General features: G+C 41.6%; 1 protein-coding gene across 2 annotated transcripts in view; it reads right to left on the bottom strand.

The window, feature by feature from the left end:
• Positions 1-20,868, bottom strand: part of ATP6V1A (ATPase H+ transporting V1 subunit A) — a 31,626-nt gene that overhangs the window by 5,253 nt on the left and 5,505 nt on the right. The window contains exons 1-13 of one of the 2 annotated variants that reach the window (XM_076348085.1): positions 16,904-17,075; positions 13,287-13,381; positions 11,448-11,576; positions 9,664-9,878; positions 8,793-8,930; positions 8,137-8,288; positions 7,149-7,311; positions 5,841-5,949; positions 4,907-5,029; positions 4,704-4,818; positions 3,515-3,578; positions 2,531-2,734; positions 389-483 (exon numbers count right to left, since the gene is read on the bottom strand). In XM_076348085.1, coding sequence (XP_076204200.1) covers positions 389-483; positions 2,531-2,734; positions 3,515-3,578; positions 4,704-4,818; positions 4,907-5,029; positions 5,841-5,949; positions 7,149-7,311; positions 8,137-8,288; positions 8,793-8,930; positions 9,664-9,878; positions 11,448-11,576; positions 13,287-13,368 — 1,589 coding nt within the window. In that variant the 5' untranslated portion in view covers positions 13,369-13,381; positions 16,904-17,075. Of the gene's footprint in view, positions 1-388; positions 484-2,530; positions 2,735-3,514; positions 3,579-4,703; positions 4,819-4,906; positions 5,030-5,840; positions 5,950-7,148; positions 7,312-8,136; positions 8,289-8,792; positions 8,931-9,663; positions 9,879-11,447; positions 11,577-13,286; positions 13,382-16,903; positions 17,076-20,868 lie in introns of those variants that run through there. The other variant, XM_076348075.1, reaches the window with a different exon arrangement.

Raw genomic sequence — 20,868 nt, forward strand, 5'->3', positions numbered from 1 at the left:
TCAAGAATTACGCAACAGTAACTGAAAGCAGATTCTTGCAGTCCCCCATGCATTGCTAGAATCAACAGGAAGACTTTGGGTGTTGACTGTGAAAATAAAGTGGTCCTCTCCTCCTCAGAAGGACAGGAGGACATGCTATTGCAGAAATACTGGCTAACTGAACAATAGACGAGGGCCTGAGAAGGGTGTGACTGCATTTGGAAAAGGTCTGCATGCCTTGGGTAAGACAACATGAACACACCGTTCAATGGCCTACCTAAGCACAGTTCTTCCATTTGTTTATGGTGAGTAAAATTAATTTCTGCCCTAATTTGTTTCCAAATAAAGTAGCTGTCTAAATCCAGACTACACAGGACCAAGAAGGGCAGAGTGGCCAGAGAGATCTCACCTGTCATAAGGTGTATAACCATTCTGTTGCAAGAAGTCGTCTTTTATCAGCTTGGCAACCTCCAAGGTAATTTTATCTGTTTCTGCCAAGGAAGCCTAGAAAAGTAAGGTACACTGTTAGTTTAGTACTCAAGTCCACAAGGCCATGGTATGTCCTGGCCAAGAACCATTATCTTTCAGTACCTGTTTTCTTCCCACCCTCTTAAGATGGCTTTCAGCAGAATTCTGTCTTTTGGGTATTTCTTACTGCCTGCTGTAGAACAGCCAATTTAAATGATTGCCAAATTAAGATGGGCCAAACAGTCAATAAGTCTACTTTAAGTCTATCTGACAATAAACAACGGAAAGGAAGTTTCCTTTAAGATAATGGAAAAGCCACCAGACACAGAAAACCACACATGGCTCTGCTATGAGGTACGTTGAAACATCACCTTCCAACATAAAGAGGTAATTTCATTTTTACCTTCCTCGATCCTTATGTCCATAGAAGAAAAAACTAGATCTCAGCATGCTAGATCAGTACATAATCTTAAGGATTTGATACTAGCCTCCACAGCTACCAATGGGCTTTCCCTGTCTGGCATTCAAGAAGAGTAAAGGAGTTGATGACAATGCCTGTCACACTGCAGGACAGCCACAACCCTGCAGCACACTGCTGCTGTTGGCACCACAGGTCACTCTTCTCTACCTTCATCATCCTTTTGCTAAAGGGGGCAGATTGATATTTAAGTACCCCTGCTTGCTTTCTAGATGGGAAGTGTGGACCTTCTTTCACGAGGAGACTGACAGAATTCAGAGCTAAAAAGAAAAAAAAATCTGATTGTTTTTCCACAATTCCCCCTTTCTAAAGGTTGTTGCAGTTATTAGCCAAGCCCAGACTGAAAGAAACTGTTAAAGATAACATCTCTGAGAACAAGATCACCAGTTCTGGTACTTCTATCATGGAAATAATGCCTGGCTTATTACTATTAATATTTAATTAATATTTAATAGCCAATTGCTAATAAATTAATATTTAATAAATAAAATTAATAATTAACAACAAGCACTGGCTTATCAGTATCCCTTCCACACCAAGGAACTGATTCTACCCTGCTCTATAAACTAGTCTTTTAGAACATGTTTTTGTAAATAGAAAACTGCAGAAGACCCTAAGATCACATTTACCTTTTCTTTGAAGACACATCCTGTGAAGACACAGGACAGCTCTGCTAGGCAAGATCTGGTGAACGGCACCATCTCACTTGGGCTAGAACATCAGTGAATAGGGAGAGCACCAGGACCAAACTTCCTCCAAGTAACTGTAGTTAATACATGTTACCACACACTACCACCACCTTGTAAATCAGCATAGCTCATCTGAGCATCATGGGATTAAGTTACTGTCAAGTACGTGCTAGGCACCTGTCAATTATCATATTTACAGTGCTAAGCTGAAACACAGGGTTTTCACTGGGTCCCTTTTGAGAGCTCTCAAGGGAAATTTTCCTGTCCAAGTTCAGCTTTCTCTCCAAAAGAGTGAAGTGAATGAAGGAAATTAAAGAATGCCTGTAAAATGGAGCCATATGTCATGTCACAGTTTTCCACAGGGAAACCAGGTAATCACCAGTTTTTAGAAAAAGCAGACATCACTTCTGTTTCTACAAGCCAGCCTGTAGATGCCAACACCTCTGTTCTGCTGCTGGCAACGTGGCTTCTAATAAATTGTAACTCTTCAGATGACTTCAACAGTAAAGATCAGTCTGCATCATTTCTCTTACAAAGATTACTTCCAATGGAGTACTACTGTAGGTTGCAACAAAGGGCATTTCAGCAGGACTAGAACACTGATGCAAGTGAAGATTCTTAACTTCAGCATTAGATGCCCTGCAATCTAATTTACATGAGAAAAGTAGCGTCAAGCCAAGGTTAATCAAATCCAAAAAATTATTTGTCATTAGAAGAAGTCAAACAACACAAGAAAGTCAGAATAAAGCACAGTTAGAGGCAGGAGAGTCTAACATCTCCCAGTGACCATTTGTCTTTTTTGCACAATGCAGTGTCCATCAAGTCTGGTCTAAGACATGGTCAAAAGCCTGCACTAGCAGTAAGGAAATGGAGGATGGCTCATTGACACCACATGTCCTCACAGCTGGTTACTCACCTTCCCCACAAGCTGCACAATCTCTGCAAGGTCCTCTTCCTCTTGTAGGATCTCTTTGGCCTTTGTCCTGAGAGGGACAAACTCTGTAAAATGCTTGTCATAGTACTCGTCCAGGGCACGCATGTATTTGCTGTAACTGATCAGCCAGTTGACAGAGGGGAAGTGCTTGCGTTGTGCCAGCTTCTTATCCAGGCCCCAGAAAACCTGTCAGAAGCCAGAGAGATCAACCAGTGTTCCAAATCAAAAGCGAACCAAAGTAACTGAAGGCAATAAAAAACCACCCCAATACAGAAAGCAAGTTTGAGCAAATGCAACATGGCAAAGGCTATCACAAATCTTCAGATGAAAGCCTGAGAGAGAAAGCAAGCCTTCCTTATGTTAATTTAACTATAGCAGTGACTTTCAAACACAGTTCTCAAAAAATGATGCATCTTTTAAGCTGAGTTCAAGACTTATTCAGCTTGAGACTCCTCATGAGGGAAAAGTCAGCTGTAACAAAGACAACGTCAATACTGGAGTCTAATTAAGTGGCGCCCTATTAGATATAACTCCTTTTCCTAAAACAGGGCTGGGCCATCAGTTGCAAGACATTCTTCTCCCAACCAGCTGCTCTGAGGACTTTTTCATGGTTTCAATGCACCTATTAAGAGTGGTTCACTTTCCACCTCAGCTGAGAGCAGCCACATTTGAAGTGCAGCTCAAACAGCAGCAATCAGGAAGCATACAGATATTCCTGAGCAGTCAGCATTGGAAGGAATTGCTACCTTCGCTCCCTCTTCCAAAGGGATCTCAAACACGTCAGTTCAGAGACCATCTCATAAGGTTGTCTTTTACACTGTTGGAACATTTTCCAAAGCACCCTACAAAGCTGCCTGTGTCAAATCAAAGCACTCACACCACAGCCATTGGCACAAATGCACTTGAAGCACAATCATTTCAAGTCTAACAGAGTGGACAGAAGAGCTGCAACGTCGTGGGATGTACCTGAACAATGCCCAAAGTAGCAGATGTGACAGGATCAGAGAAGTCACCACCTGGGGGAGAGACACTGAGCAGGAAGAGATAAGGAAGAGTTATCAGAATTGCTTTTCACAGTTTAAACTGAAGTACTGAACATGACTGCACAGCTCCATGATCACAGAAACCAGAAAAGTCAACACAATTTCAAGTAACAGATTGCAAGCTTCCACTGCAGAAAGTATTTGATGCATACCCACACAGGTGTAATATCAAGCATACCATGAAATATAGTTATATCAGTGACTGACTGACAGTATCAAGGTATGATTTCAGTCACTTCAGCTCCAGGAAGTAACTCTGGCTTGGATTATCAAACCCGTCTCAACTGGAACAGATTCAGCAAGTGTGCTGATAGGACACCGTGAAACACAGTGCAATGATTGTTTTACAGAAAACAATATCCCAATTTGAAATTATTTCAGATATTCAGCTATATATAACCACTTCAACTTCATTTGGGGCTTACACCCTACTACATGCCTTCCCAGAGATAAAAAAAATAAACTTCCAACCTCAAAAAGCACAATGCATTTGTGTACATATGTTGTGGACAGCAGAACTAAGCAGAGCAAAGAATGGACTCTAGGTGTTCTTGCAGATGCTAGAGGCTCTCCTGAAAACATGTTGGGGGGAAATCACTTTGCCCACAGTATGATATACAAATCAATACAGCCTGAAAGAATGTCTGGGGACCGCATGCTTTTCACAGCCCATCACAGCTTGAGATATGCTGCTCCATGTAATTCTACTCTATTTAAGCAAGAGAATCACGATTTGTTATGCCGCCAAGCGCACACACTGCTGCTCTAACTGCCCCTTCTTTCCTGCTCTGAGCATGGTTTGACATACTTTTCAGTGACAGCTCTAACGACATTCTTCCCTGAGCCATTCGCTCCAATTGCTGCAAGTGACTGCGATTCCACACCTCACAGAACTACCTATCCGCATTCATTCTTTCTGTCCCCACGCACAATTTAGCAGCAGTTCTGGGTGAACAGAGACTAGATATCTACCTACTTATTCACATATTTTTAGTTCTGCAGCTACACAGAGCAACAAGACTTTCTTTTTGTCTGAAAAATAGGTACTTTGACATAGAAAAACACAGAGGAAGAACTGCAGCCAGTGCAAAGCAAAGAAATGCAACACTCACGCTCCAACAATGCTGACGCTGCCCTCCCTTTCAGGATTTCCCAGACACTTCACTCTGCCAGCTCGCTCATAGAAAGAGGCTAGACGGGCACCAAGGTAGGCTGGATAACCACTGTCTGCAAACACCAACACACAGAAATTGAGTCAAAGGCTCAGAGTTTAAAGGATGCATTTACAAGACTAGACTGAGAAAAGACTACTCACCAGCTGGCATTTCAGCCAGTCGCCCTGAAATTTCTCTGAGGGCCTCAGCCCATCGGGAAGTAGAGTCTGCCATCATACTGACATGGTAGCCCATGTCCCGGAAATACTCGGACAGGGTGATTCCTAGAACAAAGACAACAGCATGCTGCAGGATACAGTTCAGAAAGGAATTCTATGCTTGTATGTTGTCACTAAGATGCAAATAAGCCAAATTATTTAAGTTTACATTTTGATGGAAATAGACACTGAAAGTTATTCTTTCTTCCCACTAGATCATGTCCTTGCTGTCTTTTTTTTTAATTTCTTCTCACTCTCCCCATTTTTCCTTATGAACCACTCTGTCTCATCTTACGTTCCCATGTATTTCTTTGAAGAGACACGGCAATGTCACTGATGCTACTCTTTGTCTCACTGAAACCATGAACAAAGCCTCTTCTTACTGTAAAATGTCTCCTTCCCTTTCAAACTACCAGAATACAACAGTAAGAAAAGGTCATGTTTTATCTTAATTATCTGACAACTTTTCATAAAAATGAATTTTAAAAAAAAACCTCTAAGAGGCTGCAAAGGAAAGACGACTAGCCTGCCAACTCAGAAAACACTGTTCCTGCCCATTAAGTGGCTGTACATGTCAGCAAAAAGCTATTCACAAACAAAAGCTTACATATTTAACACATGGAGAAAAAATACATGAGAGCTGGTGCACTAAGTTCACCTTATAAGCAAAGTTTACTCAATATTTGGAAACTGTAATTATATACAAGCAAGCCAAATTCAATTAAGATACTAGGACTTTGTGCAGGCAAGACCCAAAAGGGTTGACTTCTGAAACTAAGCAGGTTTCTTGGTACTGACCATCTCAGGAACTGAAAATACTAGAGCATGATGGCTTGGTCTACACACACAGCCTTTTCCAGCCTCCTGTACATCTTACCAGTATAGATAGAGGCTTCTCTGGCAGCCACAGGCATGTTGGAGGTATTTGCTACCAGAGCTGTTCTCTTCATGATGCTTTCTACCTTGCCATCAACTTCCATTGTTAACTAAAATTCAAGAAAAGAAAAAAAAAGGTAACGGTAGCAATTTTTTGGGGTGTTTTTTTTTTTTACTGTATTACTCACCTTGTGTCAGGATATTCTCCTCACAGCTATTCTACCAAGAGCAGAGACTAGATTCAAGATTTCAGGATACTATGCTGGTTTGCCTTCCAGATTGCACACAGCTTAACTCTTTAATGTACACACCTCAGCCTCATCTCATCTTTTGCAGCTGGCAAATCCCTGTTGATCCCATTCAAATGAGTAATGAGAAATCCACTGCATCATGAAGTACATTATCCTCTCTCAGCTTACTAGGCTGGAAGAGCCAAAAAAATCTTAGCCTCCCGTCGTAAGTCCGTTAGGAATCAGACAGCTTTTTTCCCCGTCTACACCAATCCAAGTTCGTCTTTGACAACCGGACATAAAACCACATACATAAACCCAGTGAAGCCTCACAAGCACTTGAACAACAGAATGCATATCCTGACATTTGTGTCAGAATTCCACTCATAAATACCCTGGGATTTACCTTTTTCATGGCCACCTCAGCTTGACTTTCTCATCTTGTAATCAATCAACACACCCAAGCCTTTTACCCCTTATTTCTGACAGTGGAGTTTCAACCTAGCAGTTCAGGCTATTTGGCTTCTTTCCCATATTTTATAGAAGGCTGTGCCACAACTAATTCACTAACATATTACAACAGGTAGAAGGATTGGTAAACCTGTTGCTTTTTCTTTTTTTTTTTTTTTTTTTTAAACCATGCATTTTCTACTTCCTTCAGAAGTAGAAAGCCTAACATGTCAAACTAGTATCTGGTAACTGTATCACCACCCTGCACCCTGTAAATACAGATGCTGCATTTGCTATGCATGGTTAAGTTAGAAAAGTTGGAGACATTACCAGTGAAAGGTAAGGTGCTTATAACTGCTAAATTACACCCTGGTATTCATTTTGGTTTTATTTTAAACAAGGTAGAAGGTACACCCAAAAACTAGTCCAGTTGTTTATTGAGGGGCCGCTGAAATCATTCTTGAATGAGCCAAAAGGAATTTCTGCTACTACAGCCAGAACTTACAGCAGGGAGGCAAGAAGATCATTTCAAATCACTCTACCAATATGATATTTTATTCAGTTACAATACCAGTACAATAGCAAGTCTTCCCAAGAAGGTTTACTCTCCATGAATTCTCCATACTAACCTCAGGGAAATCTCTCAGTACTTCAGACATTTCATTTCCTCGTTCTCCACAGCCTACATAAATGATGACATCACTGTTGGAATATTTTGAGAGAGACTGTGAGATCACAGTCTTCCCGCAACCAAATGCCCCGGGAATCGCTGTTGTACCCCCTTGTACACACCTGAGTAAAGAAAAAGGACTCTGATTTGCAAGGAACTCAAAACCAGCTCTCTCCCATCTTAGAATATGCTTTCCAATAAAATCCCTAATTAAAAGCAGAGTGACAGGAGTCACATTCAGTGTTCTGGGTGAGAAGCACAGAGGTATTTCACTAAACCAAAAGACCGAGGGAATAAACTCCTTTTCTTCTACTGCACTTGAAGTACATGAATTATGCTGGTACAACAGCTAGACTTTCAGGCTTGAAACATAGCAGTTTTCACAGCTGGAAGCACCGATGGAATGCTAATGCTAAGAAAAGAACAACTGTACTTAGCTATGCATTATAAGAATAAGCAGCACAATATTTTAGGACCAAAATTACTGAATTCAGTGTCTTGGAAGTTAGCTGCTTAAATGAGCATTTTGTGTTACAGTTAAGTGCAACAGTTTTCAGAAGTGGTGACCCCAAGGTCATTGGGAACTATACATCCTCAAGATCATGGAAAGAGATCCTACTTATGTGTTCAAATGGAGAGATCAAGCTTGAAAGTTCTATCCTTTCTGTATGTTTGGCATGATTATGTTAAGTTTATGCTTCTCCTTTTTTCTAGATTAATGCACTAGAACTATCTTGTTAAACTTATCTTCCTTTTCCCACTAGTAGGTTCTCCTGCCACATATAGAAATATGAGGAATTCAGCTAAATATTTTTTGAGATTATGCTGCGATACATAGTGAAAGCTTGGGTTCTGTTTGCCCTTAACAAAAATGTAAGGCCTCCTCCCTCCGCTTCCCCCCAAAAGAGAGATTTCTTGCGTACTAGAAAATAAAAGGTAGTACTTACGGGAAGAGGGCATCCAGGACCCGTTGGCCAGTTAATAAAGGATGATTGGCTGGTAACTTCTCAGTAACAGGACGGACTTGACGTACAGGCCAGACCTGGACCATAGTGAACTTCTCCTTCACACCTTCAAACTCCAGCTCTAAGACAACATCCTAACAGACAGCACCAGACATCTGAAGTAAGCAAACAGCTGCACACTGGACCAGCACGCAAATTCTCATCTCAACTACTCTTCACAGCTAGGTCTTTGATACCACCACAGATTTCTCAGAACCTCAACAGGCTATCATCCCTTCCTGAGGGAAGGCTCCTTCCCATATTTACAATGCTACTGGGGAAAAAAGTGCAAGATGAAGCTTCAACTAAAAATATGCTTTTGAAGAGCAGCTGAATTTTACATATTCATAAGATACTGTAGAACCCCACAGAGGTCAGCAAACATGGCAAACTGAAGTGCCATTTGGAAGCCATATACATAGAAAGTAACTGCACAAGATAATGTAATCCCTGCAGGCAGGGTAGCAGAAGCGATCATTAACTCAGACATCTTGTTGCATGAAACATGTTCTAGTTGGCATCACGCAGATCAGGGAGAGTACATCAACTTAATGAAAGAGGCATGGGATATACCAGCAACTGGTGTTTGGGAGACTTACTGAAGTGTCATAGTTTCCCGGCGGAGCAATGTATGTAACTGTACCCCTGTTCCGCGGGGGCAGCATGATTCTGTGTTTGATAAGAGAGTTTTCATTCACCACCCCATAAATATCTCCACCAGTGATGTGGCTGCCAACCTAAAATCAGAACAGGTCTATTAGTCATAAGTGAGAATTCCAGTTTTAAAAAAGAACCTTGACAAAGGACTGTATAAAATAACTATAGCTATTAAGTCTAGCACTGTGATTACTCCCTTTATAAATGCGTTGTTACAGCACAGTAGCCCATTTACATAACTCATTACACTAACAGCACATTGCTAGCAACACTATCTGGGTTCAGGCGCCTTTCAAGCCTCAGACTGTAGCAATTACTGACTGATGCAAGGAATTGTCCTCACTTCTTTTATACCTCTCAGCTTAATGTGTTAAGTAGAGAAAGGATAGTATATGTTAACCTGCAGGGTTGGAAAAAAGAAGATGCCAAGGGCTAAAGCGGTGACATTTTCCAGCTCTGAGGCTATCTTCACCATTGGCAAAATGTGTGCTGCAGTTACTCTTTTTGTTCAGGTAACTCCTGCTAATGCTTAGTGCAATTCCACTAGCTTCTTTATGGTATTGCAAATACATTAAAACTCTGCAAGTTTCTCATATGCAGCAGCAACACATAGTAAGTTACACTGAGTAAGTTTTGGTGATCCCTGTCCAGTCCTCACTCTCATACATTGCTACCACCTCGTAGTACCCCTTTTCACAAACTTAATACAGCATTAACCATAGCTCCCAGCAGTCATAGCCTTGGCACTCTGCTCTGGCTCCAGGCTCTGGGGGCAGAGGAGCAAGAGGGGAAGACAGGCTCATCAGAACCTACCCGCAGATTTCTGGAAGGTGTGAAGTCCCATTTGATGTCTCGGCTCAAAGCTGACACGTTGACACCTCTAGGGATATAGATACTTTTGGTCAGAGTGCTGATGTCTGAGAGAGGCCTCTGGATACCATCAAAAATAGCTCCCATAATGCCAGGCCCTAGTTCCACTGACAGGGGTTTGCCAGTACGGAGTACAGGATCTCCTACGGAGACACCAGCTAAAGATTTGCTGAGGAAAAGTTCATCCAGACAAAGGGAAAGAAACAAGGCAGAAGGCATCACATTCACATCATGCTTGTAAACCACCTGACTTTAAGGTAATATTTTTATTACTATATTACGCATCATCATTTGAGAAGCATGTAGGCTTTATACTAAACTCAAGCTGAAATTGCTAAAGCAACAAAGTTGCTCATCCTCCAGATAGGCAAAGTAGGGGTAAATATTGTGCTTTACAGTCATTAGTTCAAGTCAACTATATGGCTGAGTTTACTGGAGTGCCAGGCAGCAGGATGACAAAAAGTCAGGCATTTCTTAAATCTTCAAACCTAGAAAAGAGGTTTGATTGTTAAAGTCAGACAATTTTATGAAACACATAATTTTTCACTTCAGAATTTGTTAGAGAGCATAACTGTTTTGACCTTGAGCCTTGCACAGTCTTTTTGACAGCAGTCTAATTTTAAGGGGAGTTTGTCCAAGACCAGCATTATTTCTCTCCTCTCTGATATCAAATTATCCAGTCTACGCACAATCTAAGCTCCAAAGATGAACAATGAGCTTCTCTGCAAAGGGTCAGCAGTTTGGCAAAAGGCCCTGCTAGAATATAAAAGAAAGCAGAAACCCCCCAAACCCTATGCAAGACTCAAAAGATTAAATGCAAGTTGACTTCAGAGAGCCCTATGACAGAGCCCTCTCATCAGGAACCTAAGAGTAAACTATACTCAAACTTGTTCCAGGTACTAATGGAAGACTACAAGGTATTGCAATGATGCCATCTAAAACGATGCAACCTTAAATGACAAATTATTAGGTACAGACAGGAGCTAGTCACCAGTCTACCATCCAGCTCCTCAGAACAAAGCTTTCGGAGCCAGCACAGGCTCTTCTCCTAGCCTCTACAGATACACAGAGCCAAACCCTTAAGTTTAAAAGGATACAAGGAGAAAAAAAAAGAAGGTCTGGCTTCAAGTTTTATGACTTCTTTTCTAACATTCTCTCATGTATGTGTAATACAAAATACATTTTAAGTTAACTAGATTTTAGAATACATGCTGTGTCCTAGCTGGACCAAGATTCTGTAAGCACACTGCAGAAGCAAAAGTGTAATCTATTACATCTGGCAAAATACTCTGCCCAGAAGAAGGCATCCTGCTCACCTTACATTTCCTGTTTAAGTGTTATACAAACATAGTTTTCAAAAGCAAAGAAAAAATGCAACAGATACTGCTTGGTAGTTTTGCCATTTATGGTTGACATTTGTCAAACAACTTCCTTAACAAGAAGCTGTAATATTTAAATTAAAAATTAACTTAAATTCTAAGATACCCATTATTTGATTTCCACATAAAATCAAAAGAGGTCTCCTCAGTACACAGGCAAGCAAGAAAAGATTTACCTCAAAACCATCAGAATTTACAAAAGATGTGCAGAACAGATGTTGCTGCCTGCCGGCATCGGAAGTACCAAGCGCTTGCCCCAGTCAGCTTTGTTCATTTCTTGACCCTAATCACCACCATGTTCTGGACTGCACAGTCTGGCAGGCCCAGAGGGATCAGTGAAAAGGATACATGTTTCTTCATACACCTGGACAGTTGCCAAATCACCTTCCAGTCGGATAATCTCCCCCACCAGTTCACTGTGGCCTACTCGTACCAGCTCATACATAGCAGCACCTGCCATGTTGCACGCTGTGACCACTGTAGAAGACAGGCACATAGGTGAGTATTTTTCCTGTAGCTCAGGAAATTTACTCATCAGAAGTTAGTAAGAACTGTACAGCATAAGCCTGGTGTTCCCTCAAATCAGAAGCGCATTCTTGCTTTCACAAAAGGGATAACTTGGCTGCCACAAATGCTGACATTTCCAGTTTAAAAGCCAGAAGAAAAAGTTTCCCTATACTTTTCACGCTGTTCCTTTATGCTCAGTAAGGGGATGCTATCAGAATGTAGTAGTTCACAGACAATTCATGCCATAATTTCTCTTATCTGTCTTGACAGATGGCGAATGTTTAGGGTTTTAGAGATGCGGTGGACACTGGCAGACAAGTTACATAGGCATTTCTCCCTTTCAGTTAGCTGGGCCACATTCCCACCTGACTAAATTAAAAACGTACAAGAAAATGGCAAAAGCTCACCGGATATCTGGTAGTTACATAAACCTGTGGTTGGGGACCAGCATTTTCAAGCCACTCAAACTTGTGTTTACCTTGGTAGCATCTGGATGCTAACATAACAAACTATTTCCATATATAGATCAAGCCAAGGTGCCTGCTAAAGGCAATACATACTCTTGTATCTAGAGCAGCAGATGCCTACAAAGCTCTTAAGGAAACACTATTTTGATGTTTTATTTTGCAGAAAAGTGATGTATACCATCGGGCACTTAAATTAACCTTCAACAGATTAAGACAGCATGTTTAGGGCCTGAAACCTCCTACTGTTTCGAGTTAGATTTCATCAGATCATACAAGAGGCTTAGCTGCTTTAGGACAAAATTTATCATGTCTTTTATGTTATAATATCAATCTTGCACATGGGGTTCATGTATTTACACAAAAAAGTACACTTTCCACTTCTTAAGAAAGAAAGCTCTATCAGTTTAAAATTGTTTTTAAGTATCACTTCTGCAGTTAGGGAATTGGCAGTTAAAGAACAGGCATTTATTTAGGTAGACGCGAGCCAGGGGAGTTTCTTATTCACCAAATAAGCTGCATTAACAAAAATACATGCTATTCTTCTGTCCTCACATTCCCATCCTTTCCTTCACCTCTTGAAGAGAATGCAGGAAGGAGCAGAAAAGCCAGTACAGTCTGCACATATTCAAAGGTTGTTACCATCAGAGCCTAAAGAAACAAATTTAAGCTGATAAAGAAGGAGGAAGAGTCCTCCTCCTCCCAGTTGCACTACCACCACACTCTGCCACCTTCCCTGACCCTTGCAGCTCCTTGCTGAGCTCCTCCAGCCCGCAGTGCAGTAACACAGAACAGCTTGACACTGGCAGGGGCCTGAGTATTCCAGAGAGCACAGGGTCAAACTGCATTTCAGTGAGAATGGACTATGCATCTCATGCCCTTTTAGAGAAGCTTAATACACTGTGCCTGCAGATTTCTGACCAAGTGGCTTTACCTCATCCAGAAAGTTTACTACCTTTTGTTTTTATTATTCATCAGCCTGCTTCTGCTCATTACATCTTTAAAAAAGATTAATTAGCAGTAACATCTTGTTAGTCTATTTCTTAATATGTTATCAGACTAAGTCAATGATCCTTCTTAAAAAGCGCCCCCCCCGCCCCAAAGAGAAAAAGCCCCACACGGAGCTCTACTATACTTCTCCACTTCCAAGTGAACAAGATTAACAAGACACTAGATGAAACAGAACCTATGATTTCCTTTACAAAATAATACCTACCAGGTCCCGAGACTCCATGGACATAGCCAACAAAAGCCTCTCTGTCCTCATCACGGATTTTGGGTAGCTTGGAGAAGTCCATTTTGCTTGTTCAACTGTACAGAAGGAAAAAAGAAAAAAGAGTCAGTTCTGAAGAATACACACATGTAGTAAATTCCTCCTCTTCCTCCCCTCTGCTCTCTCCTTGTTTCCAGTTAGAAAGAATTCTGAACTCATATAGCCTGAAGCACCTTAACCACACTGATTTTAAAGCTATAAAAAGTTAAAAAGTAACTCATTTAAACAAACAAAAGAACTAACATCCCCTATTGCAGAAACACAGGGGTGGAACATGGCTCCATAACATGCTCCACAAAACACAGCTGAGTGAAACAGTTACACTCCAAAAATGCTGTAACACCACTGGGCTATTTTCAAGCCCAATAACAGGATATTTAAACAATGGGGAATCTCTTCTGTCTTCCACATCTCATCTAGCCTCCTTCAAAATACGGAGTTTTCCATGATTCTAAGTGAGTAAGAGAATGTTCTGGGGCTGCTTTACTGCCACCAGTCTCTAAAAAGCAATACTACAGATATTAATTGTGAACATTCTATTTTTGTTATCTCAAGCTGCTGAATCAGAGTGTTCAGAGGAAGAAACATACATTTTCACAAGCACTGGCACCCAAACATGCGAGTCCTCTCTATATGCCACACAGCTAGGTATTATGCAGTCTTTGCTCTCAGTGATACCCATGGAGCATTATAGAAGAATTGTGCTGAATAACGGCCCCAAACCCCAGCTTTCAACAGTTAAACACTGACATCTCTTGCCAGCAACTGTTTAGAGAATATAAGCAACTGGCACAGGAAAAGCTGTTTTAGAAACAGACCTCCTCAATCCCCATTTGTCCTGTAATCGACAGTTGGGCTGTCCTGCTTCTGGTGCCGATAAGAGTGTTTAATGGTTTTGCTTTGTCAGCTCTTATCATGCTTTGCGTTACCTTGGAAACTGATCAGTGTTAAAGAACTGTAAGGCAACTCTCCACCCATTTCTACTGTATTGACACACGATACAGTGCTGGTGAAAGGTACACTTGGCAGCACCTTGAAACAGCAGCCCCAGCATACAATGCTCTCTGTGTATCAACAGGGCCTACCCAGCAAAAGCCCATGGTTTGGTGATGTGAACTGTGTGAGGCATCTGTTGACACTCACAGTCCTTGCGAGAAGCTTAACCTAACCCGGCATCTTCTGCAAGGCAGCAAATACAGAGGCATAGTCAGGCTTGAAAACCTGCCCCATGTAGAATGAGGAAGACAACTACATTGCCACCCCTTCCACCATCATTAAAGGATGCTTTTCTGCCTGTTCTTCAGGAGCAGTAGGTAGCTGACATTTGCTATTCTTAAAATCTTATGGCTGTTTTCCAGCTTTTTAATACTATACTACAAATCCTCTGCCCCTCAGCCTCTTTACCAATCTAAATGTTTTAAATCAGTGGCTCTGCTCCATAAGAAAAGGATCTCCAATGATTCCAAACTCCTATTCATCCTGAAGGAATAGCTTCTTCCAGGCTCCATGTCTCGCTGGAGGAGATTGTGTAACATGGCTACCATTGATTCATTTCACAACAGCCACCCCAACAGTTGATCATGACTCAGTCACCGCCAGCCTGGAATAGAACTGCTAACTGCTCTCAAGCTCAAAGGCTAAGTCAGATATCTGTTAGATCCCTCTACTTTCCATAATGATAGTTTATCTTTTAAGCTGCCTGTTGTTTAGGCCCAGAAGACAATTTCAATTTCACTGCTTATTTCTCAAAAGTCTCCTCTGACAAATGGCAGAGGGGAGGTCCTCGCAAAGCAATCTGCAGTTCCCAAGCAGCTGGTAAGAGCTGGTTCTGATCAGACTAACATAACTACCTCATCTTTTTTGCTTTTAACAATTAAAAACATTGCAAAACTCAAGCACAATTACTGTTCACACTGAAAAAAGCAGCTGGTCTTATAAATCCACCCAAAACATTTACTTCAGCACACCATGTTACAGAACAATCTCTAAAGTCCTACAACCAAAATATTCTCTACAATACATAAAGCACATACAAGCACAATAAAGAAAGAGCTAAACCAAATTCTCATAACTGAATTAGTGATGCTGTTTGGCAATTAGACAGTACAGGGTCCCATATGAAAGAGTCAATTTACAAAGGCAAGGAAAAGCAGGAAGAACACTGGCCAGTTTCAATTAAAATTAACTTTTCTTCATATCCAAAACGTGCAGGTCAGCTGACACCACTTGAAGCAACTGTTTATCTTTTAGGAACACAAATAAGAACCTCAGAACAGTCATTCTGCAGTTAAAACAGCACCCTGACACCCAGCACCTGCCTCTCTTGTTCCTGTGGCTGCTCTGCTCCCTCTCTCTTCTTACAGCCACCTTCCCAAATTACTGGCCAAGCCAACTAAAAGAGAATGGGATTCCTCTGCTAGACCACCTAGCAACACACCAATAAGCCCTGACTTTGTCCCGATCTTTAGCATTTGCACCAACTGCTTTTAAACACACACTTATTAACTATTCCAAGTGTAAAAGATGTGGTGAATTCCTCCTCACCTTTCTTTGTTCCATCTCCTATACACCTCCAAACAAAGTACACACAGTCTAAAAAGCCAATGCTCAACCAGCCAAGCTGACCTCTTTAAGGGTCTACACATCTTTTAACATTGAATACAAATTAAGAAAAAAAATGCTGTTATTTGTCTCTGCATAGTTTTCTTGTGCTTGTGTATTAGCATTACTGATTTTCATTTTAGATGGAAAAGTCCTTGAGGGCAGAAACATTGCCTTACCTACCTACACTGCTAAATGTTTTCATTGTTAGTACTCAGATAAAACAAAATTCCCTAAAGCATGTCAGAATTTGCTAAACATAACATCATGTGTGTGCAGACAGTCTGAACTTACCCCAGAAGCCACGGTAGCTAGCCATTTTAGAAATCTACTGAGTTCCTACAGCCTTTCATAGGCCTCTCGCCAACACAGGTTATTAGGCACTATATGCAATCCACTCCTACAAAGCTCACTAGCAAACCTACACAGGGTATTAGCTTAATTTTAATTCCCTTATCAGCAAAGAAGCATCTTGTATCCTTTACAACTTACAAACAGGAATCTTCTTTGTCTTAAAGAGTTCAACAATTGATTTTAAACATGCTTTTAAGCTCTAACATGGTCATATTCTGCCTAACAGTGCCAGAAATCAAAATATTACTTGCTGCAGAACATCTCTGACTGAAAGGTGGTTTAAAGTCATTTTATAGCCATAATTAAACAAGAAAGGGCCAATGACCTGTGTTTCCTGTCTTGATTTCTCCTCAGCACAGCAATTTGGCTACAGAGTAACCCCAAAAATGTAACTATCCTGCTCTCAATGCCAGAGAAACCTGTCTTCTATTACAGTTCCTTGGTTTTGCTTCAAACATTTGATCAGTCCCAGAATTTACACAATGAACTGCCTTACCACAAAGATCTCTTTAAAATTAAGACTCCAGTGATATTTTTAGAAGGATCCTTCTTACAGCAAGGAAGAAAATCCATGACTATTTTATCATATAAACACAGATTCTTACCTTATTTTGCAGAAACAGGGAGGCACAAAAATCCACAGGCGCAATGAAGCAAAGCCAGAATTCAGCAGTTAAGCACCACCACTTACAAGACAACTGTCCTTCTAGTGCCCCTACACAGAGGGATGAGAAAGCCTGCTGCAGAGGGGAAAGAAATTTCTGACACACAGCAGAGGCATAACCACCTGACTTGATGAGTCATCAGTCTCTCTCTCTCTCCCACCAGCACCGAGGAATGCCGCAATAGCAAATCAAGCTACCTAGAGCCCGGCTGAATTCCCATCTGTGCCCTCCTTACTGCACAGGACCGAGCAGAAGAAATTAAAAGCAGCATTCACATTAAGGACCTCCTACAAAGCCAATAATCCCAATGTCCCAAGTGGTAGATACTACTACGTAAGAAAAAATCCTTGAAAAAGAGATGCATGCTTTCTGCTGAAATCCATTTACCTACCAGTCCTCACGTGTAATATATCCATAGCAGTGCACTCACTGTTCTGGAAGAGCTTAACAAAACAACCGTTTAACAACAGACTGCGCAGGGAGGCACTGAAGACACTGCAATACTAATTGCTTGAGTATGTAGAACAGGTACTGAAATAGCGAGTCTTGCAGGGCTTAGTGCTGCTAATATGAGAACCCCTTCCCCTAGTTAACAGAAGCATTGATGCAACTGCACAACATCCAACACCTTAGTGAAGCAGACCAATGTGCCATCTTGAGTGACGGCTGCTGGAATCTGCTGTCAAAGACTGACAAGCATTAACATTGTCCTGTACATCGTACAGGACAAGCAGCTATGCGGGCTCTCCCTCAAGAAGCCGCATGAGTTGAAGAGTTCCCTGCAGTCTTCACAACTTCTCAAGACTATCTTCACAAGTTCTAGGATTAGCAACACACCAAATTGGCACAAAAGCTTAAATACACCAACAAAAATTGTAGTAAATAGCACAAGACCAACAATTCAGAAGCAGCAGCGTTACATTAATAAGTCACCAGTGCTAGGATTCATTCTGCTGGAGTAACTTTGAACTAAGGTCATAGATTTTACTATATCTGAAACAGACTAATGTGTTTTGACTTCCTAGGAAAATGGAGTCAGAATATAAGCCCTTACATCCAATATCCAGGAAAACTTAATAGGCATACACAATAAAACGTAGCCAAATAAAGTTTTCCAAAGAAAATCCCTCCTCCTCTTCTTCTTAGTAAAAATCTAGATGTTACGGGATAGTAAAGATCACAGCCCACACTGGACAACCAGCTTAGCGTTGCATTTGAGTCATGCTTTAGAATCAAGACTGCCAGCATTTACTGTATTCACCTGAGCAGACTTTGGTGCAGTGCATAAGTCCCAGTGTCCAGCTGTGTTGCAAAGGCCTCAAATAACAGGATAATCACTGCCACAGATTTCCTGTAACTTGGACATTTCATACTTCCCCTTCCAACAGCTGATATTTTTAAGAGGAAGTATTAAAAAAATACAGTGCCGAAGTTACTAGACAAATGCAGAAGTTCGGCAGCATTTCTGCATCTAGAATCCGGGATATTGTCCCAGAAGAAACAGCATACCCAGAACTCTAACACAGGTCGCTTGGAAGGGAAGCCAACTAGTATTCTCAGGAAATCTGCTCCTTCATACTATACTCAGTCACCAAACAACAGAATCACTGAGGTTGGAAGGCACCTCTGGAGATCTAGTTCCAACCCCCTGCTCAAAGCAAGCAAGAGAGCTGCTCAGGGCCGTGTCCAGCTGGGTTTTGATTATCTCCAAGGATGGAGACCACACAACTCTCTGGGCAACCTGTTCCAGTGTTCAGTCACCCTTATAGTAAAAAATGTTTTCTTATGTTTAAAGGGAATTCCCTGTATTTCAGTTTGTGCCCATTGCTTCTTGTTATTTCAGCAGATACCGCTGAGAAGAGTCTGGCTCCAGCTTCTTTGCTCCCTCCCACTAGGTATTTATATACTTTACAATAAGATTCTCTGAGCCTTCTCTTCCCGAGGCTGTATAATCCCAGCTCTCTCAGCTGCTCCTCATATGAAAGATGCTCCAAACCGGTAACGGTCTTTGTGGCCCTTTTCTGGACCCACTCCATTAAGTCCATGTCTTCCTTCTACTGGAGAACCCAGAACCAGACACAGCACTCCAGATGTGGCTTCCTTGGAGCTTAATCGAGGGGAAAAACCACCCCCCTGAACCTGCTGGTAGCATTCTTCCTAATGCAGCCCAGGACAGCGCTGGCCGCCTTTGCCACAAGGACACCTTGCCAGCTCATGTTCAATGTGGTGTCCTCCAGGACCTCTAGTTCTTTTCTGCAAAGCCACTTTACAGCCATCCAGTCCCCAGCCTGTAGCACAGCATGTGGTTATTCCTCCCCAGGTACAGGACTTGGCATTTCCCTTTGTCAAACTTCATGAGATTCCTGCCAGCCTATTCTTCCAGTCTGTCGAGGTCCCTCTGTACGGCAGCACAGCCCTCTGCCATATCAAACACCTTCCAACTTTGTATCACCTGCACTCTAAGGAAACCAGGCAGGAGTCGCCTCCTGTGCTCAACACAACAATGTGGCTTACTCCTCTCTTCACAGAGACATCAAGAAACTAACTGTACCAACCCTCTTGCCATAAGCTTAGAGTTAGAAATATCATTGTTTCTTAAACTCAACAATACGGACATTCTTCCATTTAATTATTCATACAATTCAAGTTGCCACAGGGCACTTTGAGGCCACCTCTGCTCTCAATAGGTCAGGAATCTGTTTAAGTGATGCTCAGCTACACAGTGTGCATCCATCTGCAATCATACAAGACAATTCATCTTTCACGCAACTTGTTTCCTGGGTACTATCAAGCCCCTTCCTCTCACATGAGGCTTGCTACTCAGCACATGTACAGGTAAATCCAGGTGTATTCAAGAAAAAAAGATAGGAAATAGAATTATGCTGCCACTGTCAGCAGAGTACACAATGGCTACAAAGGGAGACTGTGCAACATGGCAATTCATGAAGCCCATCACAAGCTCCTACTGCCTTCTTCCTCAAAACTGATGGGGACTTACGTATGGGTGTGCCAATACATACAAGCCTGATACTTCAAGCAAACATCATGCCTGGCACACAAGCTAAATATATATAAAATGAATTTATATTTAATACATATATACAGCATAAGAGTCTCTCCCCTACCACAAAGATGGAGTGGGAAGTCTGTCCATGCAAGAAATAACACCGCCACAGATTGTTATCCAAGCTTTTATTCAGAAACTTGGGAGATTCCTCCAGTTAGCCCCGAACAGGACCGAAAAAAAAAGTTGTGTTTGAACATGACCGAGAAATTAGCAGCAGCAATAAATCTAGATAGAAAGGCTGGCCAGGCATTCATTGCATAACTGCTTTGACCCACTGAAGATTTGATCAGCTCTGTAGATAACCAGCCTTCGGACTTCAAATGCAGTTATCACGCTATATCTAGAATTGATAAAGATCCTAGTGTTATCAATTAAAATACTCCTGTTGCTAGAGAAAGCCACACCGTCCATGTGAAAAAAATCTTCATCAGCTGACTGGCTATATGCTGCAGTTTTCCATAATAGGGTTTTCTACACCAATTCTTTCCTCTCAGCCCAGAAGGCTTCTCCTGAGAAGCTCTAGCAGTGGAAATGGATGAGCCTCCCCTTATTTCTTGCTACACTGCTTCACAAATTTCCTACTGCAAAAAATTTGACATTCTTTTCAGCCTGCTACACATCTTGCCCCTTCTTTGGCTTGATAGACTTTCACACAAAAGAAAGATCTAATGCAACTGAGATCCAAGCCATAACACAGAATACTAACACAATATTCATTTCTGTGTCCCACAGTGGCCGCCTTTTCTTATCCTGATGCTGTCATCTAGCTGCTAGGGCTGAAAAGCTCTGCAGCCATCTGCTTAGTGCAATGCTCAGTCATTTCCTCCAGACAAGCAAC

This window comes from Aptenodytes patagonicus, chromosome 1, assembly GCF_965638725.1.
Source record: "Aptenodytes patagonicus chromosome 1, bAptPat1.pri.cur, whole genome shotgun sequence".
Lineage (NCBI taxonomy): Eukaryota > Metazoa > Chordata > Aves > Sphenisciformes > Spheniscidae > Aptenodytes > Aptenodytes patagonicus.